Below are 27,563 nucleotides of genomic sequence, written 5' to 3' on the forward strand. Positions count from 1 at the left end.
CTTGAGGCATAATTAACTTCTTTTGGTGTCCTTTATTTGTTCTGAAGTTGGTTCTGATGTAATTCTGTCTTCAGACCATAGTTTGCTGTCTATACACTTAGCCATATAGAGTGAAATATTATTTTCTTTTCCTGCTGTGTTCTTATTAAGCAAGCCTTTAACAGATAGTCATGCCTCCTTTTGATTAGTGCTCTATCTTAAACTCAGTTTGCCCTGCCATTTCACCTCCAGTTAGGCTTGGTACTTAAATGGGTTATTTACATTTTACTGATATTTCACACAGGACACAGTTGCGTGACCCTTTGCTCATATGCAAATTGTTAAACAAAGTGACAGAATCTTTTATTCATGAGATTAGAGCACATTCAAAGATAAGTCAAAATGAATCAGATTATCCAACAAAAAGCTTATTTGCATAGCAAAGCTAAAGGACACAATCCTGAAAAAAACCCCAAAACCTGAACAGAAGATTCCACTGACCTTAAAGTTTTAATCTAGTCTATGCAACTCTGCTTATGATAGAAATTCATAGAAAAACCCCATACATATCATCTTCCTCCCATATTGCCGTCTTGAGAGTGGATTATATCAATGACTGTAAGAAACCACATGTTTCTCAGTTTCAGTACAAATATCTCACATGCTCACAATAATTATTAGAATAAGTCTGCTTTAACATTCCTCAGGGTGCCTTTGTGATAGCAGCACAAACCTTGTTCACCCTTCCTTGTAATTTCCAGTCTCTGCATGCCTCAAACTAGTAATTGTTCTCATTAAGGGTTTTAGTCAGAGGAACACAAACCATGCTGTGTGGCAGCCACCTACATGATTGTGCTCACAGAAACCCTGTATGTACCACGGTCTTAATAGATATTCTCGCAATGTTGATAAGAAATGATTTTGTGCATGAGCATATGCAAGCGCCTCAGCTTGCAAACCCTGATAGCACCACTGCCTCTGTGTTAGGCAGGTCCTGTTTCTCTGTTGGAGGATGTTGATGTCCGTGCTTAATGGTCTCAATGGAGCTCTGGGACAGCCCAGCCATGTGAGTATCAGCCACACTTGCAGATACTCAAGGTTAGTAATCTCTGCTGTTACCCCACTAACTACAGCAGTGTAGTCATGCTATAAATACATCCACAGCTCCATTGTGCTAGTGTAACAAGTTTTCCTAATAAAACAGTGTCATCCTGATAATAATGACAGCAATGCCACTTATTGAAACTTGCATGCAGGACAGGCTCTGGCTCTCCTGAGGGCAACCTCAAGTCTTCCAGCCCTCCTGTGCCTCAGCTGCCTCCACTGTAAATGATGCAGTGAAAGCTGGGTAAGTTGCTCAGCAGTCCTACTGGCCTCAGGGATGTGTTTGAGGTTTCAGCACCATGAATAAATGTTCTGAAGGGTATACAAGAGGAAAAGTCCTAGGTTAACATGCTACGAACGAAGAGCCAGGCAGCTGGAAAAGCTGACAGATGCAGAATACCGTTAGCCCTTACACTTACTGAAGTCAGCTGTGTCCTACAGCTGTACAGTCCAGCCCTTGTGGCCACAATCCCAGTTCTTGGAAGGAATAGCTTCTAACCCCTAAGGGCTGCAAAAGCCACTGTGTAACGCTGAGCCACGTACACAGAAGGGTGCTGTCTGCCTTAGCATAGACCCAGGGAGGAGAGAAGGTGTGCTCATCAGCAAAACCTGCGTGGGGAGAAAGGGAGGAGTCTCCTCCTCTCACCCCACTGCCTGGGACAATGTTTACATCCTGCAGAAGCTCCACGGACCTGGGTCAGCGCTGGCCAGATCTGACACTGCCAGGCCAGTGAAGCACTGCCCCACAAACCAGCATCTGAAGTCGGTTCCTTTTTCCACGTTCCCAGCAGGAGAGGAGGGCTAGCAGCACGAGCAGGGCAGGGAGGGGAAAGCCACAGAACTGGGGGGCTTGAGCAGTGGCAGGGAATGGCATGTTACCTGGGTTTGACTGTGGGTTGGGATCAGTAATCTTTCCAAAAAATTTTCTGTCCTGAAGGAATAAGTACAAGATATCATTTATTTGCACTGACTGGGAACTAGGAGGTACCAGACTGCTGCTCCTCACTCCCTGGAGGGTGAGAGAGCAGGGGGATGAAAGCAATGTGACCGGACACGATGTGGAAAGACCTCGTGGGAGGGTTGTGGTCCAGTCTCAGCCCACCACCGCTGCACCTTGGCACCAGGGGCCAGATTGACCCCATCACCCGCACTGCCAGCAGCCTCCTGCAGGGGCTCTCCGACCTGCCAAAAAGTCTGCATCAGAAGGGGGAGAGTGGAGGAGATCTGGGCAGTAGGGACCTACTTACACTGCACAACGCAGCGTTGTGCAGAGGTATAATGTGGCTCTATTTCCTCTGAGACCAAAGCTTTTATCTCTAGGTGGCACCTCACTAGATCAGTCAGAGGTTTTAAGCATTTGGACATGGCTTGGTTATCAGGATGGCTTACGTCACACATGCAAACATGCTCTACATCACCATTTCCAGCCTTTTTTTGTTGAGGAGCCCTGTACTTTCTCATTTATCATTGCTACAGTGATTTTCATTTACAAGCCAGTAAAATCCAGGCTCAGCTTTGACAATTATTTTATTACCTCTATTTTCCCTGTTCTGTTTGCTTGCTTGTACAAACAGAAATGTGTGCAGATTTAAGTTTTTCACTTCTTTCAGGAACCATTTTCTGATGCATTAAAGAACTCAACTGAGAAACACTGCCCTAAACTACAAAACATGCATAGCCCTTTTCAAAGCTATTGAATATTCAAGATGTCTTTTTTTTTTTTAATCTATCCAAGATCTCAAGTGGACTCCAAGGGTATTGAATTTTGTTTAAAAAATAGTAATTAAACATTCAAGTAGTTCAGCTCAAGTAGCGAAACTGTGATTCCCATTACAAGCTTTCAGAAAGAAAATATGACCTAACTAATTGCATTAAAATTTGCTTTAAAAAATTTGCTCTTAGGCTATTTTAGTTCAGAAAGAGGGGTGGTTGGTTTTTTTTTAATGCCTGAGTCATCAAAGCCTGACAACGTGACAGAAGACTAACAATAGCAGCGCTCTAAGACAGGACCTCCCATGGCGAAACAGCCGTTTCTCTCTGCAGAGCTTTCAAGGGAGGGGAGGAGGAAAAGCAACTTTGTAAACACAAAACAAAAAGGCTGTTCACTGTTTAATGAGAGTTTGATCACTAAAGGCACAAAACAGGTTTTCTTCTGGAGTGCAGGGGGCCAGTACAACCTAATCCAGAATGAGAAACTGGTCTCATTTGCAGAGCATGACACTGCCTAGCATCAAGTGCCCATTACCAGTAACACCAGTGAGAACTGCAGCAGGTCCGCTTGCTCAGGCCAAAGTGACATACGGCATTTCTTCCCTCTCCACGGAAGCACACAGCCTGCCTCCATGCAGCCTTTTGCAAATAGGCATTACTGTTCAAGAAAAAAAAGCACTCCTCTGCAGGAGGATGTACTCACATGAGCCTGAATCTGAATCCCTACACTCTTTAACTTTCCCCACCCTCCATCCAATTTTACCCACGTTTGCAAGAACGCTGATTAATTCTGGAGCTGTAATTCAGCACACGCTGACTTTGGCTTTTCAAGGATGCTGAGAATTCATCGCTCCAGTGGGAGCAGTTGATGTCTCGTGTGTCACTGAAACATAAAAAGCACTACTGGAGAGAACCTTGAAAAGTCCTTCAAGTTCATCCAGCCCATCCTGGGCAGGATCAACTATACAAAGATCAACTATACAAACCACTCCTGCCAAATGCTCAAGTTAATCAGTTCTTACAGGCCTCCAGTGATGGAGATGTCACAACCCTCCTCTGTATTCAGAGCATCCCTATGTAAATATCCTTATACGTCCTCATTAGCTTCAACAGGAGTACCCACAAACAGATGCCATGAAAAATAACGACATTAAGGTGCACTACTCAAGAACGTTCACCATGTCCTCACCCTGTTCCTGCTAAAGATTTACTGTTTATCAGTAAATAAGCTTCCTTGCAGAACATGAACCTTAGGTACCATTCCACAGTACATCATTCTACCATAATTCTCTTCTGTGGAAAAAATAGTTTAAAAGGTCCTCCTCTTCTATGTGCCAGCCATTTGTTTCTGCCCCCTGATCAAAATTTACCATTCTCTCAGTTGTGCTAATAGACCTGTAGTGACAAAATGAAAAACAGGACATGGAAATGGTCTGTATTAAGAGAAACAAATCAAGTATTTTTGCTCTCCCTCTGTCTCAAATGGCCCCAGTTCACTGAAGAAATTTGATTTATGCCAGGACTTCACAAACTGTTGAACTGGCAAAACTGAGGAACAAATTAACTGAAGCATAGAGATTTACAAGACCTCAGCATGGACAGGCTAGGAAGGAACTCCTTAGATTCACTTCCTTACGCCTCAGATCCTCTCTAGGCAGCCGTAGTATGGTCATAAAATTGGCACTACCAAGACCAGATTGACTAGAATCAGAAAATTTGGGCAATGTTGGGTGAAATTTTGTTATTAATAGTCCTGAAGGCACACAGGTGGGAATTCCTTTCCCTGGATCGTGAATGGACATTATACTGTCCACAAGCTGTCACGTTGCAAGAACTACTTACATCAACATCCAACAGCCCTGAATTTATTCTTCTGAACTGCTTATCTATAATTCAGTCGTCTCCAAGTGCTTTATGCAGTTTGGGAATGCATCTAATCAGATGACACAGACTACTGGGCTAGGGTCAGATGAATATTTTAATGTAACTGATCACAGCACTATACTCTGCAAAGTCACCAGGGGCCAGATGTCTTCACTCTCCTATTGAGCTGTTGTTGCCTTTCTGGGTTTCATTTTTAAGGGGAGGTAGAAACGAGCTCAAAAGGGCCCTTCTTGCCCTCCCTTCAAAGAACATTTCAGCTAAATTTATTGAACTTACACCTCTATGCTTGTACGAAAATGCAACAGGATATTTAATAGCAGCAAATGGTGGTTCTGGAGGTGATTAATGTTCACCATCCTATTTTTCCCTGATTCTGTGTTTCTAGCCATTGCACACAGGGCATTAACTAATAGTATTAGGAATGCAGACAGCTGGGAAAGGACTCAGTGGACCCTGTAGTATAAAAGACCTCATTAATGAGGCAGCTCTAGTATTTTGGCTCATATCTTGGTCAGTGTAGTGGGGAACTGAAGTGGGCAATGCCAGAGCTAAAAGCTTGAACTGTTACCTCACACAAAGTGAGGCATTTAGCTTTTACATCATGATTGAAGGCGGCGGCGTAACACACGTAGTTATGCTAGTATGGACAAATACATGATAGCCCATGGATTAGCAGGAAAACTATTGCCTGCCATGAGGATGCCTCTGTTCAAAGGCTGGCTTTTCTCAGTGATCCAGCAGATCAAGTGAGACAAGCTCGCCAACTGCTCTTCTAATCAGCTATGTCTCTGGAAAACACATAGGGGAGAAACATCTCCAGTTCTCATAACAGTGGTGCAAAGTGTTAAGCTAGGAAAATGGCGGGGACAGAGAGATCTGAGTACTGTTCAGACATCATTCCTTTCAAACTTTTGTGGCCGAAACAGAGATAAGCCTGACCACCCATTTACACAGGTGCCCGCACACGGCACAGTTTACCTGCTTGAGACAGTCGGTCCTGGTCCCAGTTTCACACAGAAAACCGACTGTTCAAGAAATGCCAAAAAATTCACAGAAATTACAATAAGCATGGGCTATGGAGATAGGAACTGGAACTTACTTCACTGCCTGTGAAACAAAGAAAACCTCTACTTTACATAAGAAAACATCTGTCACCAATCAAGGGAATAGCTACAGGTTTGGGGCTTGCCCCCTCGCCCCATCTTCTAGTTCTTTAAAAAAAGAGTTGTGATTTATTCATACATTCATTACGCTCGAATCACTGTATTAACACCATTCAAATCAGGTGTTAGAATTGATTGCAGAGCAGGAACTGCTTTGTCACAGGTGTACGACCAGTACTGGACCATTCACGGCTAAGGTTTCCTCCACCAGAGTCAGCCAAGGGCTTAATTTTCTCCAAGGGTTGCCACTATGTGTCACCTAGGACCTTTCAAAAAGCTCTCCTGCTGAGATACTTGGTAAGGGACTCCAGGCACAGAGCTGCCCAGCTACTCCCCAGTTCACAGTTTCACTTGCTGCTGATGGCTCAGCTTCTCAGTACAAAACTCACATTCTCAAGCATGTAAAATTTGAATGATATAAGACAGAAGAGAGAGATTAAAAGGCAATGAATAATAATAATAATAAAAGATCATTCATGTAGGAAATACCCTGAAATTTAATGTAGAGAACAATGAAATAGGGTTTACCAGAGCAAACGAGAAGAGGTGATTTCTATCAGTGTTTAGCCCTGCCCAGAACCTTGGAACACAGATAAATTAGCAGAGTGATTCTGAAAAAACCTCACTTTTGAGTAACTGGAAAAGTTAGTAAAAAGGTACATATCACTATCAGGGAAAACAGAGCAGAGGTGGAAGGCAGACTTTATTTAAGAAACTTCTGTCTGCCAGCCCTATCACTCCGCTGTATGACCTGCAACAGAATTTCACACACCACTGCACAGTTTCCACTGAAATAGATACTACAATAAATCTAAATTACTTAATTAAATAGGTAAAATATGGATTTTTTTTTTAGTCTAATAGCGTAGCCCACAAAATTAATGTTTTCTTCCTGCAAATGCTTTGAAATTAAACTAAATCTCACCTGTATTTGAATACTTTTCTATTGAATACAGAGCAAAGCAATTTCCATTTTCTTTCAGATAAACAGCTCTAAGTGGTTCTAATTTTTTTGTTCCATCAAGTGGAGATAGAAAGTCTGAGTCTGCACTGGCAGAGAACAGACAACCAAAGCATATGAAACTGCATGCAGCTGTTTGCCATAGTACCTTGCTCAGTATATTCCAAAATACATTATTCAGACAGACATACTGTAGAATAATTCATATTGAATGTAATGTTGAAAAATGCAAGGTAAATAGCCACACTCAAATCAGAGAAAGTTGCAGTAGAAGTGGGTATTGCAGCATTCCCAGGAATGTAACACTTTCTGATTCTTCAGAGAAGATGGAAATCAGCTTCATTTGTGAAACATCAGCAAGCAGATTACAATGAAGCAATCCCCTCAACAAAGTTTACACGGAAAATTATGATAAAAATAGTTGCCTTTGAAAAAAGGTACAGGGAAATAGTAATTTTTCATCACTGCTGCTATCTAGACAAGCAAGAAGAAGTGGAGAATATAGTAAGAGCTTCAGGCTGCACATCCAAGTAACAGAAATTGAGCATAATTACAGCTCTGATTTGAATGAATGATGTTGTGGTTAAAACAAGTCAGGAAATGAGATGGTGGGATACAAAATTGTATGGAAACATAAACTTTTTCAGTTAATTAAAAAAATTAAATGTCTAGTTAATGTTCAACGTAGCCACTCAAGCATTCTTTTTGGTCTTTTAAAATTTAAATAATTTTAAATTAGGTGTCATTTTAAAATACATTTATTTTGAAACTGTCAAAACACTTCAGTATTTCTAAAATATTAAGTTAGAAAATATAAAGATGAAATGTTTTCCCATATATTTTCATGACAATTAGTCATCAAGTTTGACCCAATTTCACGAATAGTGTCATTGTGCTCACAAATCTGTTTTTCCAGCAAATTTCTGTTTAGCATCAAAATTCCTCCCTGCCGTACCTCTCTCCACCTGAGACACCATGTCTTCTGCTTCCTGCTGTCGTTTCCTTTGATTAGATCAGCAACTAACTGCATTTTTGTGTGGACTGGACTTCTTCCACCTCCTTCTCCACCAAGCCTTTATGTGCCAAGCTAGTTTTACCATTTCCCTTGTGAGGTGTGTATTGAATAGATAGACAGCACTGATGATATTTATTTACCACACACGGTTTTGCCACCCAGCACCCCAGCCTGGCGCCTGGACCGCAGGCTGTGGGGGTCTAGGGTCATCACACACCTACTAGCTCCTCCACAACAACTGCTTCATCTCACCAGAAAGGGAGACTAAGCTGCTTATTATTCTTTATACATTTTCTGGCTTCTAGCTCTGGCCTCACACAGCTAAACCAGCTTTGTTAATCAGCTGGATCCCAGAGGCAATATCCTCCTAAATAGCATCCTGGGCATTGCTGTGAATCATTTACCAGAAGCAGCCTTGCCTGAGCTACTCCTAATTCCTTCCACTTGTTTTCCTCACAACCCAGTATTAACAAGCCCAAAGCATTCATATGATAAACCTGTATTATACCAATTATAATTATGCCAAATATAGTACCCATGAGATATTATGGAATAACCACTGCTGTTTCACAGTAAGAAATGTTTGTTCTGGGTATAGCTGGGGGAGACATGCTCACCAGGCTATCTTCCCGCCAAGGTGGTCCCACGTCAGGAGGATTTGTCCCCCTAACACAGACTTCTCTGACTCCTCAATAACCTGTGGGGCTATGAACAATTATTGCAAGGGCTCCTGCTTCCCCATCACTGGGCGGTGGCTTTTCACATGCCTCAAGACCAAACTGCTCCTGGTGCTCCTGTGAACAGCCTAGCTGGAAGAAGAACACTGTGCCATGCTGTCCTGTCCTCCCATCTCCAGTGACAAAGCAAGTGGCATGGACAGGACTGTGCAGAGCTGCCTTTGAAAAAGCAGGTTAGCAGCCATGCTGTCCTCCCATAGAAGGGGGCCTGGGAGGAATCTGCTAACTAATGATCATAGACTCACAGAATGGTTTGGATTGGAAGGGACCTTAAAGATCATCTAGTTCCAACTCCCCTGCCATGGGCAGGGACACCCTCCACTAGACCAGGTTGCCCAAAGCCCCATCCAACCTGGCCTTGAACACTTCCAGGGAGGGGGCTTCCACAGCTTCTCTGGGCAACCTGTTCCGGTGCCTCACCACCCTCACAGGGAAGAATTTCTTCCTAATCTCTGATCTTCTTTCAAAAACTGATAGAGCTCATCTTAAAAGCAATCAGCTTTCTCAGTCCTGCTTTTCAAGCTGTTAAGACTGTTGGAAATCTTCAGTGCTCTGATAGCAGGGAGCCTTTCTCTCACTTCCAGTCTAAATTTATTTAGTCTGTGTATAACTGTTGCTCTTCTGAGAACACTGGCCTTTAGTCTAAACTGTTCTTTTTCCTCCCTGGTATTTATTCCCCTGTGATATTTACAGACAGTAATCACATAGACTCTCAGGCTTCACTGTGCTAGCATAAATACGACAAGCTCTCTTGATATCTTCAGCGATTCATTCCCTGATTATCCTAGTTAGTAGTCCCTCTCTGCATCCCTCTTCCAATTTTAATCTACTCTCCAGAACACAGATGATCAGAATTGCACAGGATATCAAAAAAGATAATCCACCTGCACTTTGGGCAGTAATATCACCACCTTTCTGCACATGCTGGAAATGCCTTGGTGCATATCAAAAGGATACTGCTCTTTTTCCCAGATGCTTTCCACTGAAGTCTCAGCTTTAGCCAGCCATGGGTGATACTCCAGCACCTGCCTTGCCCAGCTTTCCCAGCTGATGAGATCCCACCTTCCAGAGCACGCTTCCATCGTTATGACCACTAAATTCATTTCATACCACTGAATTCCAGGTCATTTCTTAATACTGCAGGCATACAGTTCCTGCTGTATGTTACCCCTCAGCTTTCCTCTGTTATGCCCCTTACTTTGTGTTATCAGCAAACGCCATTAGCAGTCTCCTACAGCTGAATTCAAGGTCCTTCATGGAAATATTAAAGATCACCAGGCTCTTTGAGGAATGCTACCATTACCTTCTCTTCAACTCCATTTCTGATACCCAAATTCCATTTTGGTTGATAATATCCTACTTAACACTTTACCAGCTGCATTACTGAAATCCCAAATTTTTCATGTAAAATTTCCATAGAATTAGCTACAAAAATAAATGAAAATCTTTTTGACAACATCCACCTTTGGCAAAATCTCATCCACATTTATACTACTTTCCATTAACCTTTGTATCTTTAATTATCACTTCCTTCCGATTAAACTCTTCAGTCTCACCCTGTCCTGAAAGCTTGCAAGGGCTCAGACCATTCCTCCACCATTTTTAGATAAGGCTGTTATGTTTGCTGTTTTCACAAGTCTGCTTTAACATGTGCAATGCTTATGCTAGTCCTTCAGCAATTATGCCACGGAGATTACACAGATCACTCTTAACTCTGCCTGAATGTATTCACTTCTTACAGCTTTTATAAAACATCTGCAGTGATATCGGGAGTTGCAAAGAAGGCTGCAAGAGGAATTCTGGCAATTCAAACACTGGATGAAAAACTAACTTCCAAGCCCCACAATGAATATAGCAGAACTTAACATGAAGATAAGCAGGATTCATACAGTTATTTTAACCAGCTCATAAGGGCCTATCATTAAGGTAGCAGTGGTACACTTTGCTTGCTACACCATGCAAAGCAATCCACTGGCAGGAATAAAATCTGCTTGTTTCACTCTGGTAGATATTTCTGCTGAGCCATCCTTTTTAACATTCATTACTGGCAGTTATTGTAATCAAATGCTTATACTCATCTTTCCTTTTAACTCAACCTTATAGCCAACAGTCTTGAAATGTCTAGGTGATGCAATCAATGGCAACATGACTGACAGCAAAATTCAGATCAGTCATAAAGCTGAGTCAGACTCTTCCACATTGCATAGTCCCAAATCACTGACTCTGGGCAGCATCTAGCATCATGCTGTCCGTCTTGACTTCAAATAATTTTCAATTTTAAAGATAGTAGTTGTGGCATTTCACTTTTGAACAAAATAATGAGGTTGAACTTTCTTAGAGAAAAATCCAAAACAGGTTCTGACTTATGTTTCCTGCAAAAAAATAAAGGCCCTAGAGATGTGCCACAGTATTACTTCGATGATAGTGTCTCCCTGAAGAACTCTGTCATTCTACAGAGTTTATTACCATGCACATCAGGTGTATTATTGTTAATAACACTGCTACTTTGCTTGCCACTGGTATTCATCCTATAGCTAATGGATAAAACTGTAATTTCCAATAGTCATATGCAAAATTAAAATGGACATTAGGAATGAGAAAAAAGGTATGATATTGTCTGCAGACTGTCACTTGATCAACAGCGATATTGAGGGGCAAGTAAAGCCGGGTACTGCGGTGCTAGAACACATATTCTGGTATTAAACCAAGAACTGCTGTTCTGTGAGAAAGTCCAGCATTTCAAAATGTGATTTTGTTTCGAATTAGAAAGCAAACACAAAATGTTGGCCTTTCTCATAATCTAATCTTCAAAACCTATTTCTGAATACACAAATGAAAAGCTGCGAATATAGAAACAGCATTAAATATTGTAATTAACACTGTAACACAAACCTGAAGACAAGACAGAATTAATAGAAGTACAAAGTTGAAATGTTTTGACATATACTATTTTGCTAAAATAGACTACTCCCTGGAGAAAAATACTGAAAGATGCATTCCTGAAAAAGAAGAGTAGACTTTAAGATAGCTGCAATTTTCAATAAAAAGCCGCAGCAATGGGAAAAAGAACAAATGGTTTTGTAATTGCAGGGTTGAAACAATTTACACAAACATGCACTTGCTGACACATCTAACAAAACTAACAGCTGTAGACCAAACTCTTAAAAAAGGAAATAAAATATTAACCAATATACCACTGATGTGATCTCAAATTAGCTTTAAAAACAGAAATGTTTTGATGATTTGGAGAGCTCTTACTGATTCTGATCAGCACTAAAAATAGGAAGACATTGTGAGAAGTCTCATGTTTCCAGTAATACTGGTAACTTCTGAATTGATCTCATATTTTATTTAATAAGAACTCGACACTGATGAACTAGGCTTTCAATACCACAAATGAAACAAATGACATCACAGACCATCAGGGAAAAAGTAGATTAAAAAATGCATTATATAGCTTGTAAAAATATAGCAAGGGATTGCATCAACAATAAACTAAAATATTCCTGGAGTGAAGCCAGCATAGGTATTTGGTTGAGACACACCATAACAAAGAGGTCATAGAATCATAGAATAGTTTCGGTTGGAAGGGACCTGTAAAGGTCATATAGTCCAACTCCCCTGCAATCAGCAGAGACATTTTCAACGAGATCAGGCTGCTCAAAGCCCTGTCCAACCTGACCTTGAATGTCTCCAGGGATGGGGCATCTACCACCTCTCTGGGAAACCTGTTCCAGTGTTTCACCACCCTCACAGTAAAAAAATTCTTCCTTATATCTAGTCTAAATCTGCCCTTTTTTAGTTTAAAACCATCGCTCCTTGTCCAATTACTACAGGCCCTACTGAAAAGTTTGTCCTCATCTTTCTTATAAGCCCCCTTTAAGTATTTAAAGGCTGTGACAAGGTCTTCCAAAGCCTTCTCCTCTCCAGGCTGAACAATCCCAACTCTCTCAGCCTGTCCTCATAGGAGAGGTGCTCCAGCCCTCTTATCATCTCCATGGCCCTAGTCTGGACCCACTCCAACAACTCCATGTCTTTCTTGTACTGGGGGCCCCACAGCTGGACACAGTACCCCAGGTGGGATCTCACCAGAATGGAGCAGAGGGGGAGAATCATCTCCATTGACCTGCTGTCCATGCTTCTTTTGATGCAGCCCAGGATATGGTTGGCTTTCTGGGGTGTGAGCTCAAATTTCCGGGTCATGTTGAGCTTCTCATCCACCAACACCCCCAAGTCCTCCTCAGGGCTGCTCTCAATCCCTTTGTGCCCCAGCCGGTATTGATACTGCATACTGCAGGTTGCCCCAACCGATGCGGAGGGCCTTGCACTTGGCCTTGTTGAACCTCATGAGGTTCACATGCGCCCACTTCTCAAGCCTGTCCAGGTCCCTCTGAATATGGCATCCCGTGCCTCAAGTGTATCAACCACATGACTCAAATTGATGTCATCTGCAAATTTGCACTCAATCCCACCATGTCATTGATGAAGATATTAAGCAGTACTGGTCCCAAAACAGACCCTTGAGTGTGACCATCCAGCCAATTCCTTATCCACCGAATAGTCCATCCATCAAATCCATATCTCTCTAATGTAGAGAAAAGGATGTTATGGGGGACTGTGTCAAAGGCCTTACAGAAGTGCAGATGGGTGATAACCATAGCTCTTCCCCTGTCCACTGATGTAGCCACTCCATCAGAGAAGGCCACTAGGATGGTCAGGCAAGACCTGCCCTTGCTGAAGCTATGCTGGCTGTCTCTAATAACCTCCCTGTCCTCCATGTGCCTTAGCATAGCTTCTAGGAGGATCTGTTCCATGATCTTCCCAGGCACAGAGGGGAGGCTGACAGGTCAGTAGGTCTCAGGGTCCTCCTTTCTACACTTTGTAAAAACAAGGGCAATGTTTCCCTTTTTCTAGTCACCAGGGACTTCACCTGACTGCCATGACTTTTCAAATATGATGGAGAGTGGCTTGGCAACTACATCAGCCAATTTCCTCAGGACTCTGAGATGCATCTCATCGGGTCACATAGACTTCTGTCAAGTTGTTCAAGTTCCTCAGGTGGTCTTGAACCTGATCTTCTCATACAGTGGGAGTGACTTTGCTCCCCCAGTCCCTGCCTTGCAGTCCATGCACTCAAGAGGTGTGGGAAGAGAGGTTGCCAAGAGAGGTCATTCCTTCCTCCGTCAGCATTACATGGAGTCATGATGGACCACTCCGCTCCATTGGAACAAGGGAATGCAGACCTGTCATGTCAGCCATGAATTGTGACAGTCCCTGTGGTGTCTCACACTCCTCTTGTGGGACACAGATCAAGCTGCACATTCACCATAGAACTGCTGCAGTTCCCTTCCTCATACAGACCTCTCACACCAGATGCTGATGGTCAGCCTCAGCTGAGCATCTGCCTCCCATCAAGTGTCAAAGATCAGACACAGAGACCTTGCACTACTCCACAGAGTGCTGACTCGGGAGGAGATCTGCTAGACAGTACAGCCTGTGTCAGTAGGACCAAATGTGCTGGTATATTATGCATCAGTGGACACGTTATTTAACAGATGACAAGAGTTCACAAGCATAGGCCTGGATTAAAAAAACACACCACTTTGGAAAAAAAAAAAAAAAGCAGATGTGAGTCTGCATCTCAGAAGAGACATACCTGAGATGAACTGCACAGCTGGTATGGTTGATGCTGGCTGTAAGCAGGAGAGAAGCCAAGAAGTTTACTAAGAGAGAATTTGACACTGTCCCGCAAAACATCCTTGTCTCTAAATTGGAGAGACATGGATTCAATGGATGGACCACTCGGTGGATAAGGAATTGGCTGGATGGTCACACTCAGAGACTTGTGGTCAATGCCTCAATGTCCAAGTGGAGATCAGCGATGAGTAGCGTTCCTCAGGGGTCGGTACTGGGACCGGCACTGTTCAACATCTTTGTCGGTGACATGGACAGTGGGATCGAGTGCACCCTCAGCAAATTTTCCAATGACACCAAGCTGTGTGCTGTGGTCAACACATTGGAGGGAAGGGATGCCATCCAGAGGGACCTTGACAGGCTGGAGAGGTGGGCCCGTGCGAACTGCATGAAGTTCAACAAGGCCAAGTGCAAGGTCCTGCACATGGGTTGGCACAATCCCAAGCACAACTACAGGCTGGGCAAGGAATGGATTGAAAGCAGCCCTGAGGAGAAGGACTTGGGGGTGCTGATTGATGAGAAGCTCAACATGAGCTGGCAGTGTGCGCTTGCAGCCCAGAAAGCCAACCGTGTCCTGGGCTGCATCAAAATCAGCATGACCAGCGAGTCAAAGGAGGTGACTTTGTCCCTCTACTCTGCTCTCATGAGACCACACCTGGAGTACTGCATCCAGCTCTGGGGTCCCCAGTACAAGACAGACATGGAGCTGTTGGAGAGAGTCCAGAGGAGGGCCACGAAGCTGATCAGAGGGCTGGAGCACCTCTCCTATGAGGACAGGCTGAGAGAGTTGGGATTGTTCAGCCTGGAGAACAGAAGGCTCCAGGGAGACCTTATAGCAGCCTTCCAGTAACTGAAGGTCCTACAGGAAAGCTGGAGAGGGACTGTTTATAAGGGCGTGGAGTGATAGGACAAGGGGTAATGGATTTAAACTAAAAGATGGTCGATTTAGATTAGATATAAGGAGGAAATTCTTTACTGTGAGGGTGGTGAGGCACTGGAACAGGTTGCTCAGAGAAGCTGTGGATGCCCCATCCCTGGAAGTGTTCAAGGCCAGGCTGGATGGGGCTTTGGGCAATGTGGTCTAGTGGAGGGTGTCCCTGCCCATGGCAGGGGGGTTGGAACTCGGTGATCTTTGAGGTCCCTTCCAACCCAAATCATTCTGTGATTCTATGAATTATAGCAACTGAGCCCTGTGGTCAGTCCACCCAGTGCATTATTTCCAGCTACTACACAATAAAGAAAGGTCCTGCCTGCGCTGGAAAATATTTTTCCAAGAAGAGCCCATCTATAACTCTCACGAGAAATAGCTTAGAAGAAAAAAACCCCAGATGCTCATCATATGTATTACTACTTCCATAAATGTTCCTCAGACTGCAGAGCTGAAAGGAGGGAGCTTTGCACCAAAACAAAACCATTCAGTTGGATTTACGTCTTTTCTGTTCTAGCACAGCCAGACAGCAATAGCACTGAAACACTGTCTGATGGAGAGAGGGAGCCAGCAGCAAACACCACGAGGTGAGACAGATCATTATCAGCCAAATGCTCCCTGACCTGAGATTAGCAACAGGCTCAGAAGAACTTACTGTGCCTGGTGTAAGAGCAGGGCAAGAGCATGGCTCTCATTTCTAGTCCTGCAGCACAGACCTTACTCACCCCTCTTGGCTGAGCCCTGTCCTTTACCTTCTGCAGAACGATGCTTAACAGATTGACCAAACTGGGCACAGACACTCATTATGCCACATGCTCATACTGTTCAGAGAAACAGCGCCGGCCTTAGACACCACTCATGTACCTTGATGACCTTTCAGCAATGAGCTTTAGGACCGTCTGCCTAACACTCGATGACAGCCTGAAACAGCCTCTCTGGGTACAAAACACCCTTTCCCTAATTCCTCCCAGTGGCAACTTTAAAGGTCGATGGTAATGCTCTGGTTTCAGATTTAATTATTTCATCTTAATTGTCCAAATCCTAATCATCACTGCACATGCAGCTGAAGTAGAAATGACACTTGCTGTGCTGACTGCTTGCAACAGCCCAGAGGAAGAAATCAAAACTAAGTAAAAAGACTGTACATGGGAGGAGAGAGATGGCGAAAGGCAGCTAAGGAAAGGACGCAACAACAGCAGTCCTGAGCAAAGGCAGATCCTCCTTCTGACGCAGGGACAGTGGTCCAGAGTCCGGCACAGCTGACAGCTCAGATGAGACAGCAGGGAAGGGTGGTGAGGAGCTGAGTCCTCACTGCTTCAGCACCTTCCTCAGTTAAAGCAGGGAACAGAGAGGTGGCCCTGTTGTTGCTTTCTTCTGCTAAGCAGCAAAACCAAGGCAAACCGTAATGAACTTAGCTCTGAGGAAAAGCCTGCTCACGAGGCAGCAAGTTCTTTGCAATATCCACTCAAACCTTGGGAAACAAGGCAGTGAATGCACTGGCTAAAATGATCCCTTCCTGGTTAATCAAGCAACACAGTACACTAGCATACCTGTAGGAATTATTTGGATTACAGCATTGCCTCGGAGCTCTAATTTGAACAAGTCTCACTGGAAAAGGAGAGAAGCCGGTTTCAGAGTATGTAAATCCAAGTAGGAAGGGAATAAAGGTCCATGGCTGTCCCTCTTCACTTTCCAACTGCAAAATTAAGGAGCCCATCACCCAAGATCCGATTTCATTCTTGATTTACTACATAACAGTGCTTGCTGGCACAACTGAGAGCACCATGGCGCTGTTTGAAAGATAAAATTAAGCAGGTTTCAGTACCCCACCATGAAACAAATGATGGTAAGGTTCCTCCTTTGTGCTATAGCTCAGAAAACAAATTTTTCAGTGGGAAAGTGCCCGCATCTCACCATGGCTCCTACTCCACTCTAACCATTCAGTCTCCTTCATATCTTCATACTGTTTTATGATATAATACATTCTGAATGACAGTTGCTTAGTTACAAAAACTCTCAGATCAACAGCTACAACATAAAATCTTGCCAGAGGTCACATTCCACTGTATGATCATTCAGTGTCTTAAAGAGATGTCTTTTATTATTTTTCTTAGTGTCTGAGAGAAATACTGAAGTCATTTTTCTATAATAGGGTGTGTTCTGTTGCAACAACTGTACAGCCTGGGACAATACATTGTTATCATAATAATTATAGATAATAATTATAGATAAACTCTTATTATATCTGACTGCATGAAGTTTACAACTTAGCCACAAAAAAAAAAAAAATCAACCACCAAAACCCTCCCGAAAAACCCCAACCGAAAAAAACCAAACCCCAAAACTCCTACAATCCTGGAAGAAAATGGAATTATGAAACATTTGCCTAGGACTAAATTTATAGAGAAAAAGATCAATACAACGAGGTTAAACATTTCTGGACTTTAAGAACAAAAGAAATCAAAATATTGTATCAAACCAGCATATTTCACAATGGCAGTGGCTCCCTAAGAAAGAATTGCATTGCATCCCACAAACATCACTGAATTCTTAGGGAACAAACTTTATCATCTCTGTTTTAATAAAAGAAAAATATGGGAATTTTTATAGTCGATGCAAGTTCCCCATTATACAGAAGGCGGTATGTCACCAAGACCTTTGGCCTGGCTGCCTTCCCTATTTACAAGTCCTTTTCCACTCCCCCTTTTCCAGCTGTTTCTTTTCTACAAATGTGGCACCAGGGTGCCAGGATCCCGTACTGTTTCTTCTGCACCTTTTGCCCCAACACAACTCTGGCTACAGCCTGAATGCCTAATTGCTCATTCAGTCCACAAAGGCCACTTCTCTGTAGTTATGGGGAAGCATTTAATAAAATTAATTGCAGGCTTGGTGTACCTTCTGACAATGGATCCCAGGGGCTTTCTGTGGCTAAGGCTTCCTTAGCCTACCAGCCAAGCGGAGATAGCCACTGCAGAAGTTGGGGATATGCAGGTGACTTTTCTAGGGAGACTGTGGATGCACTCTCTCTAGATTACAACTGAAAGCCCTCTATGGCCTTGGAGGATGCTGAGAATTGCCCAAATCCATCTGGAATGATACAGCAGGTGCAACAGGGTTTTAAGAACTGACAAGAATATTTTGACAATTTCTATCTACATCCTACCATTCCAGGACCAAGGAGTAGCTATAGGAGATTAAAAATTCAAACTTCCAAACATATAGTGACCGCATGTTAGTTAGTCCAGAACTGCTTAGTTTCTTTTCCTAAAATTTAGAAAGGATGTGCCTATAGATCTACTTACTCATACAGTCCTGAAGGCAATGGTTTGCAGCACGCAAGCGCTAATACAACATAGAAACATGGATGATGTCATACCTGCTGAGTTGGTATTTGGTTGAGCTTGTAATAAATGTCTTTGTATTACAGAAAGTCATTATCAGCTTGAAAGCCACCTTGTGAATAAATCTGGAGAGGCTTGTTTGTGTAAATCTCTGTGGTCATTTCGTACCTTATAAATGAAGAGATGGACCAACCCATCTTCACTATGAAGTAAAAGCAGCTAGGCCCAGGCCCAACAAATGCATTTCCCCCGGGCTCAGCACTTGTCAGCTTCTAGTAGCTGTGGAGTTTCCTCAGTGATCTAAGTAATGTCAGAAAGATCAAAGAAAATCCAGCTGACTTAATGAGCCATTTGCAATTTCACTACAGCAGCCGTGCAGATTGAAGCACGAAATCTTTGAGACAAGTAGATGTTAGTGACAGCTTACAGCAGTGGGGTTGGGGGATTGAACACTTCCTTTTTCTGATGAAATACACTTGCTGCTTTCTGTATACGCAGGGTCGGACTGCTCAGAGTGTGATGATGGGTTCACATACTATCTTTACAAGTAGTCACACAGCATATACTGTAACTGCAAGCAAGTGTTTTGGTGCATAATATGAGAAAAGTTTCAAGCAGGCCAAATAGAAGAAAAGACTGTGAGACACCCCCACCCCCCACAAGAAAACACCAAGCCAGCTACCCCAAACAAACACCCCAAAGCCAAACCACCAATAATGTTGGTGGTCACCGAGCTGGTGATCACCACACCAACTTCCTTTCTGGACTAAATCCCACAGGTTACTAATAGGTATGTAGATAAATACTTTTCCCTAACAAAGTTATTAAAAAATCCTGTGCTCTTGTATTTTGTGGCATTTTAATGCCATCAGACACAACCAAGCAGCACTTCCCAAGGGAAGGCTATACTAAAATCCTTGTGTAGACAGATGCTCCAACGATGAAATGCCACTAGAATGCCTGCCAGCAAAATCAGTCTGAACATACACAGCCCATTTGGAATTTTACTGTTGCAGGCCTGTTGACGTGGCAGATAGATAGATGCTCGCCTGTGTGCAAACACAGAGATTGCCTCTTGTATGGAAAGACTGAAAAAGTAATTAAGGATACTTTGAGGAAGGAAAGAAATACTAAGGATTTGGCTGGATTGCACAGAATACTTCTGAATTCCTTAGTAATATACCAGAATGACTGGTTTGTGCCTTCTGGGGTCAAAAAAGAAAAAAAGAGAAAAGAGAAAAGAGAAAGAAAAAAGGGGGCAAGAGAAAAGGAAAAAATGAAAAAATTAAAAGAAAAAAGAAGAAAAAAGAAAAGAGGGAAAAGAAAAAAGGAAAAAGAGAAAAGAAAAGAAAAATGAAAAAGAGAAAAGAAAAAGGAAAGAGGAAAAAGAAAATGGAAAAAGGAAAAAAGGGGGAAGGGGAAAAAAGAAAAAGGAAAAAGGGAAAAGGAAAAATGAAAAAAAAAAGGAAAAAGAATAAAGGGAAAAAAGGAAAAAAGGGAAAAAAGGAAAAAGACAAAATCAAACTCAGTGAGGGACGAGCATGTGTGTACCTTACTCATTAGTGAGGGACTGAGTCTTCACTTGCCTCTCAGCAGTTGAAGAGCTCACACACCACCTGTGCTGCTACGGGGCTGACGAGCCCTAAACCCAAACCAGCTCATCGGAGCCTGCTGCTCTCCTGCAGCCCATAATGGAGGCAGACATCAAGGTTCCAAGCAGGAAGGATGATGCCCAGACAATTAGCAAAATGCAGCTACCACTTCTATTGTTTTTCTTTTTTGCATAAAATAGTTAAAGAATGGCGTCAGTCAGTACCAAGTGTAGATCACAAACATCATCAAATCCCACTCTTCCAGCAACACAGAAACTCTCAAAAATTCAGCTGGCTGAGATATGGCTTGGAAGAGTGCACCCTCAGTAACTGACTCAAAAATCCCACTACTTGCAACTTCAGGGATTATTTTTCATATAATATCGACCTATTCGCTAGCTAAATCTAACCCTGCTTATTTTATGACTGCATCCAGAGATGGCTTTTCTCCAGACAGCTTCTGTGGCCTACTTACCACCCCTTCTGTCAATGGTGTGGCTGCTTTGCCTCCACTTCAAAGGTTCATTTTCATGTGCAGGATTATTTTTTTTTTCCTTTGGTTGCTAAGGGGGAAGCTTTAGCATGGTGGGCAAGGATTTAGTCACGTGTGAGCTACAAGGAACATTATCCTTAGACATTAATTTGGAAATCAAGTGACAATCGGCTGGGTATGTGTTTATTTTCTATTTCTCGAAAGCTTTAAAAGTACCACAGGATTTTTGCATCCTCTGAAGGAGATCTATTTTTCATCTTCTATACTATTCAGCCCCAGAGACAACAAAGAAAATATCATGCTTGTCTCCAGTGTCAGAGCTAAAATTAGTAATTTCACTGCAAATCAGAAAACAAACTAGATTATTATGAAGAACAGCTCTACTCATCAAAAGGTTGTTTCACAACCGCCTTTCAGATGTACTAAAGGCAGCTGCCTCACTGTGAAGTTAATTCAATAAGCACAGGAAACGTAATTCATTTGGTATGTACTGTTTGCTAATCAAAGAGTATTTTTTGGCATCTAAACTGTGTGTGACAGAATGTTAAGCCTGAAAACATATTGTTAGTCCTCCAAGTTTTTCATCAAATCCAAGAAACATATCATGCATGCATGCGAGCGATCTTCCTCATTCAAGTAATGAGGATGAAAACTGTGTCAAAGTTTTGTAACGCTGAGCTGTGATCCTATGAAAAGATTTTGAGAAATGACTTTTTCTCTTGCATTTGTGCAGGATAGAAAGCTTGATGACTTTATAATTTCTCCTTCTTTCAAATTATTGTCCCACAGAGTATTATCTGTGATGACAGCAGCAAAGACTGTGAGCAAGCATTATCGGTAAAAAACAGTTCTGGTTCAATCTTAGGAGCATGAAACTGTGGGGTTTTTTTAATCAAGGTTACCATGGACTTCCCAACTTGGATATCTGCTGTGGGGAACAGAATGAGGAATAACATCACTTCTCCTTCTGAAATGCATCACCTTAGAAGACTGCTCTACTGCAGTTTGAACATGTGGACACCCACCACCACAAGCAGCTGCAATGAAAAGCTATTAAACCAACCACCTTGTGTTGGCTACAGAGCAATATTTCACTGTGCTCTTTCACAACATGAGCTACAAAGCAGCAGAAAGGAGCATGGATTGCTGCATGGAGTCTGCCTGCAGCTTTCCTGGTCTGACAGATGCTGCAACTGAGAGAAACCATTCTCCCTCTCAGGTCGCCACTGCACTTCGAATTGTAAATAATCTCCTGAGCAACAAACAACTTCAGAGATCAAAACCTGATAGTTTTATTGGATCTGAAAGGACCTAAACTTTGCTCTATTTTCAGAATTAAGTCAATATGTAAATGCAAATGGCCACTGTACAGATGGGGAAAAAAAAGAAACAACTAAGGGTTTTATTTGAAAATATCAAAGGAACATTTCTTAAATGTAATATTTGATGTTAAATCTGTAAAATCTACTAATTGTGCTGCATCTTTTAATTGCTCATCTATTTATTTTTTAACAGGATCATCATCAAAAGAGGGGTATTTCTGAGTATAACTAAAGTTTACTTTCAGAGTACTTAACTGAATGTACGAGCTCAGTTTCTGTGTAGATTAACACATATTCCAAGCCTATATCTTCTTGCAGGGTATTTTAGTAATAAGTAGTAGGATTTCAAAAGTAGATGCCACAATTGGAAGACTAAATGCTAGCTTTGGAGATAATTTTAAAGGTCCATTTCTTTTGCAATGGTTAAGAGTTGTACAAAGAAGGAAAAAAGTATTCATGCAGCAGATGTGATTACACACTTGTGGCTCATGTGAAAATATCAGCTGCTATTTGGAAAAAAATAACATTTCCAGGTATTCTGGACCAATTATTTCTGACATTTCAAGTTAATTATAATCTCAACATTTGCTGTAGAAAAAGGTATAGTTAAGAGTTCAAAGGCTCAAGTCATTCAGAGCTCAGCCAAACATATCCAGAATCCATTTGAACTTCTTATTTTTCTAAACAGCTTCAAGGAAGCACATTATGACCCAGAGAAGAAGAAAAGGTTTTTTAATGGCTATCTTATTGATGATGAAGAGGGACTGTTTACAAGGGCATGTAGTGACAAGACAAAGGGGAATGGGTTTAAACTAAAAGAGGGCAGATTCAGATTAGATGTTAGGAAGAAATTCTTCCCTGTGAGGGTGGTGAGGCACTGGAACAGGTTGCCCAGAGAAGCTGTTGAAGGCCAGGCTGGATGGGGCTTTGGGCAACCTGGTCTAGTGGAGGGTGTCCCTGCCCATGGCAGAGGGGTTCGAACTAGATGATCTTTGAGGTCCTTTCCAACCCAAACTCTTCTGTGATTCTATGTAACAAGTTTTAAGAAGAAACTGGTAGTTTCTTGACTGTGATATTTCATGTTCTAAAGAACACTCGGAAAGATGTTTGCCAGGGAAAACAAATCCCTGAACAACAAAGTAAGTGTTTAACAGTAAAATCCATCAACAAAGTAGTACTTCAGCAGAGAGAAGCGCTCTTCAGACTCACCAGAAAGGGAGATCCCCAGTCCAAGCAAGCCTACCAAAACATGTGGAAGATATACAAACAGCTGCAAGTGCAGTTGCACAAGGTTATAAAACCGTCTGTGTCAGTGTTTTACCATTTCAGGTAAAGTTTTTCATTGTTTTTTCAAGTTAACAGCCGCTTTGGAAAGCTGCCATAAAAATGGCTCAACCTTTCTGAAAAATAAGGCATATTTTCTTTGCAGAGTATAGTGTCACAGGCACTGCATCATTCATCTCAAAGAAGGGGACAGTGTTCCCAATAGACCTTTCTGGCACAGGCACATCCATGCAGAGAGCAGAACATTAGCAGGCTATTGAGCCCCACTATAAATTTTTTACACACTGCAACCCTTTTTTTTTTTTTTTTAACGGAAAAAAATTAGCTCTTGTGTCTTGGCATTACATTTCAAGTTTCCTACCAAGTTGTCAAGAACATAGTCACACATATATGCCTGAAAATTGGCTGTGATTTATCAAAGTCAGGATGGTATAAATAATGCATGTCTTGCACGGATGGCTTTTTTTGTAACGTAACAACTAATGGCCTGTCAACACAGTATTCCATGTATACAACAGTGGTCTGCAGTCTCTTCCCTGTATGATAAATGAAGGCCTGTTAGGAGGCAAATTCATTCTAATGGTGTCCTAATATAATGTGTGATGGTATGCAGAGAGAAAAGCCATGCATCTTTAAGGTGTGTAAAGGTAGTTAAGGATGCAAATTCTGCACTGTCGGGCTTTGCTGATGAGCCAAAATGAAAAAAAATTATTTACCCAATACCTGAAGCCTGATGCATGAATAAAAACCTAAATGATCTAGATTATTTAGGCAGATTTATCCACATCCAGTAAGGAAATCCGAGGCAAGTTGTTCATTGCTCATGGTAAGAAACCACATTTGAAAAGTAAAACAAATGGGAGAACCCTGCATTCAAAAAAAAAAAAAAAAAGGCTAAGCCAATCCCATAAGAACTCATTAGGCTTTAGTGCTATGTTTTCTTTCACGACACAAAAGCTTCTCCTTCAATGTGTTTCTCTTTAAATACCTTAGGATTATGCCCAAGTTCTGATTAACCCACAGTAGCATGGAAGACACACATCTGCTGGAGTTTCTTTAAAAGGCATTAGAAAAGCAACATTACCAACACACACAATCAGCACAGTCAGCACACGTAACCCACCAGAAACTTACCTTTCCGTGATAGTTTCTCTGAGACCACTAGCAACCCCCTTCACCACTGTACTAGCCTTTGGCGTCAGCACTACTTGAGATATAAAAAAGGAGCCCTTCTTTCTTCTTTCGGTGATTGATGCCTGAAGGAATTGAATCAGTTTTTCTGGATCTGTTGTGTTGGCCCAAGGAGCTGGCATCATCTGGCCTGGCCAAAGAAATGGTACCTCGAGAGCCACTGGACTGTGGTAGAACACTAGCACTTGGTGTTCCTTTTCCCACAGGTATTGGAGGCTGACTTCATGGGCAAATATAGCAGGACACATTTTGTTTCCATAGGTGTCTTTGAGCATTTGGACAAGCTTTTCATGATGGTATTTCTGCATCCCATAGAAGTGATTGAAGTCCAAGAAGACTGCTTCTTTTGGGTGGTCAGTGAGAAATCCATTGATCTCTTCCAGACCTTCCTTGACTTTGGCACTGAATAAACCATGAGCAAAGTAGAGTTCATTGTCTGGGTCTCTGGGCTTGGTGGAAATTCGAAGATCGAAGTACCTTATACCTGCCTCCAGCTGGCTGGTGAAGTTCATGGTCTGTGTAGCCAACCACTTCCTCATCAGCTTTTTAGCCACAGTCCCAAAAACAGACACAAAATTCTGGACCGTCTCTGGCTGTTCAGGCCCAACCGGAGAGGCTTCATCAATGTAGAAGCTAAATGAGTCATGAGACCCTAAAAACACAACAGAGGAAAATGATCAATATTGTATTCATATATTAAAAGTCATTAGTGATTCTTTCTTAATAAACATAATCTGACCTGTACCAACACTCACCACAGACTCCTCCCCTGTCCTTTTTCTCAGTACACTACATTTGTGCAGCACCATTTCACCAGCACCTTGCAGGGACTTGAAGGAAAAGCAGTGCTTGTTGCACTGTTTGTCTGGGCACTCCCTCACTCTCTTCTAGCTCTTACTTACGCCTTCAAGCTCACTGAAGTCAGCGGGCTCTTCTCATCAAAGCAATCCTGTGTAACTCCAGCAAAGCTAGTCACATAATAAATCCTTAAAGCCAACGAGAAGAGGAGAGTCTGGTCCTGCACACTGAATTGTGCACCATCTACTTTGCAGAACCAAAGGAAAAAACCAAACCAACAACATGCCCCACACACCTTTACAGCCAGCTAAAATAAGAGCTGAAAAATGCCAAGGACATGTAGCCTTTCTGACCTTTATTTCAAGTCTCATCTCGTCATCAGCAAGGTTACTGAATGCTGTTTTCCTTCTCAAATTTACCTCTAAAATTCTTTGCCTTCCTCTGCTACATAAGTACAACAGATAGAGACAAGGATAAAATACAGCAACTCCACTGCATGCTCTTGACAAAAGCAAGACAAACTGCTTAACATACCTATGTACAGAAGTTAATAATTTTCCACAATTTAACAAAGTTGAATACAAATATGTAAGAGACTTGGTTATGCAAATTCTCTCTGTCTTAAGGTACATCCATTAAAAAACCCAACCACAAAACAAAAAAACCAACAATTTTCTTTGCTCAGCATTTAGACATTTACATGAAAACAGCTGATAAAACTAAGGACATCCACAAACACATGATCATTCTTCTGCAAAGGACTTTGTCTTGCTTTATGGAGACATGAGCTGATCCTGAGGATGCTCATCACTCTTGTCTGCCACCAGCCTTCTGAATACCTGGTGGTGAAATCTGGCAGCTTATACAGAAATACCATCCAGCTGCAGGCAGAGCTGCACTCCTGCTGTCCCAGCCAGAGAGGATACTTCTGGTCAGACTCACTGCAGCAAGCAGGTCTGCTCCCCAGCCTATGTCACACCATTTGTAAAACTCCTTCAAGGTCAGCAGGACTTGTATTTCTGAAATGGACTGTAGCACTAGGCCCTCAGAGATCCAAATCCTAGCATCAAAATGAGTTCAGAGCACAAGTCTTGCCTGCTACTGATGCTTTTGTAGGCGCTTTTCCAAATTACTTTCCAAAGCACACATGCTGTGGCAAATAAGTATCACATTAATGAAATCCTGCTAGTCAGTCATTTCTGATGGCGATGCTATTTTAACTGAACTGGAACAAACCCTATAAACTGAAGTGACAGCTATAACATTTTCTTCTTTAACAATAAATAGAGTCGCGACAAATCATCTTAAACTCTGGCTTGGATTTTGCTTTGTTTAATCTGAGATGTCTTAAAATTTTGTACACTCCTGCTTTTCATGGTTGTCTTTTTGAACTGCATTTTACTTTAAATATTAGATAAATTTTCCATTTAGATTAAGCTTTCTACTGCTAAGTGTTGAAGTGATCGCATATTCCTTGCAGAACCTCATTAGATCATGGAGTATCTGGTTACACACTGATATCCCAGGGGACCGGATCTGCATACAGAATTTTAATGGTAAAACAAATTATTAGAGCAGTGACTTGTGTTTCAACAGTATTACAGGGAAAATCAATGAGATACATTAAATGTTCTGCCCAATGTAACCTGGACTAATCTAGAAATCAAAGTAAATCCGGTCTTGTTCAAAACAAGGTATAGCTACTGATACTAGCAAGGGATGGATCTTGCAAACCCTCACTTTGTCCACTGAAGTCCCTTTTATTTCAGTAGGACTTTATGTGAGAATAAGTACACCTATAAACATGATCAAATGATTGCAGGAGTAGGCTCAAAGTGGTATTAAGATTAATTAAACCATTGGTCCTTTGTTGTCTGATCTACAACCACTGACAACCTGCAGAAGAGGCAGCTAAACTTGACCACCACAGCCAACACACAACACAGTGCAAAACACTACTTAAAACTACTTAAATTGAGAGAGGCAGCACAGTTCTCATGACAGAAAATGAAAGTGAACACCTTGTCAGCAGGTAGCTTTTAGCTATCAGTAATGCAAAACACAGAGAAGAGTGCAGAAGGTGGGGGAAACACCACAGTAAGAAGTGATTGAACATTACAAAGGATAGTTTAGAAAAATATTTTTCCGTAATTAAGGTCTTTATGCACATATTTGAGCCTAAAAATGGGGATTCCTATGTGTAAGGAACAGAGAAAAGCACACAGTACCCTGAGAACCTCCATGTTTTGTAACCCAGCAAGGAGGCCCTATTAAATACTACAAAAAGAAAATAAGTTTTGACTTAATTTGCTTGACACTGAATAAAGCCAATGTCAGCTATTCAACAGTATGTAAGGATTCCTCCTG

The 27,563-nt window shown here is 42.0% G+C and overlaps 1 protein-coding gene across 1 annotated transcript in view; it reads right to left on the minus strand.

The window, feature by feature from the left end:
- The window catches only part of PLCXD3 (phosphatidylinositol specific phospholipase C X domain containing 3), a 92,933-nt gene that overhangs the window by 8,300 nt on the left and 57,070 nt on the right, over positions 1–27,563 (minus strand). Inside the window, exon 2 of the mRNA XM_054811023.1 lies at positions 24,342–25,050. Within this exon, the coding sequence (XP_054666998.1) occupies positions 24,342–25,050 (709 nt within the window). The remainder of the gene's footprint in view (positions 1–24,341; positions 25,051–27,563) is intronic.

This window comes from Grus americana, chromosome Z (assembly GCF_028858705.1).
Source record: "Grus americana isolate bGruAme1 chromosome Z, bGruAme1.mat, whole genome shotgun sequence".
Classification (NCBI taxonomy): Eukaryota; Metazoa; Chordata; class Aves; order Gruiformes; family Gruidae; genus Grus; species Grus americana.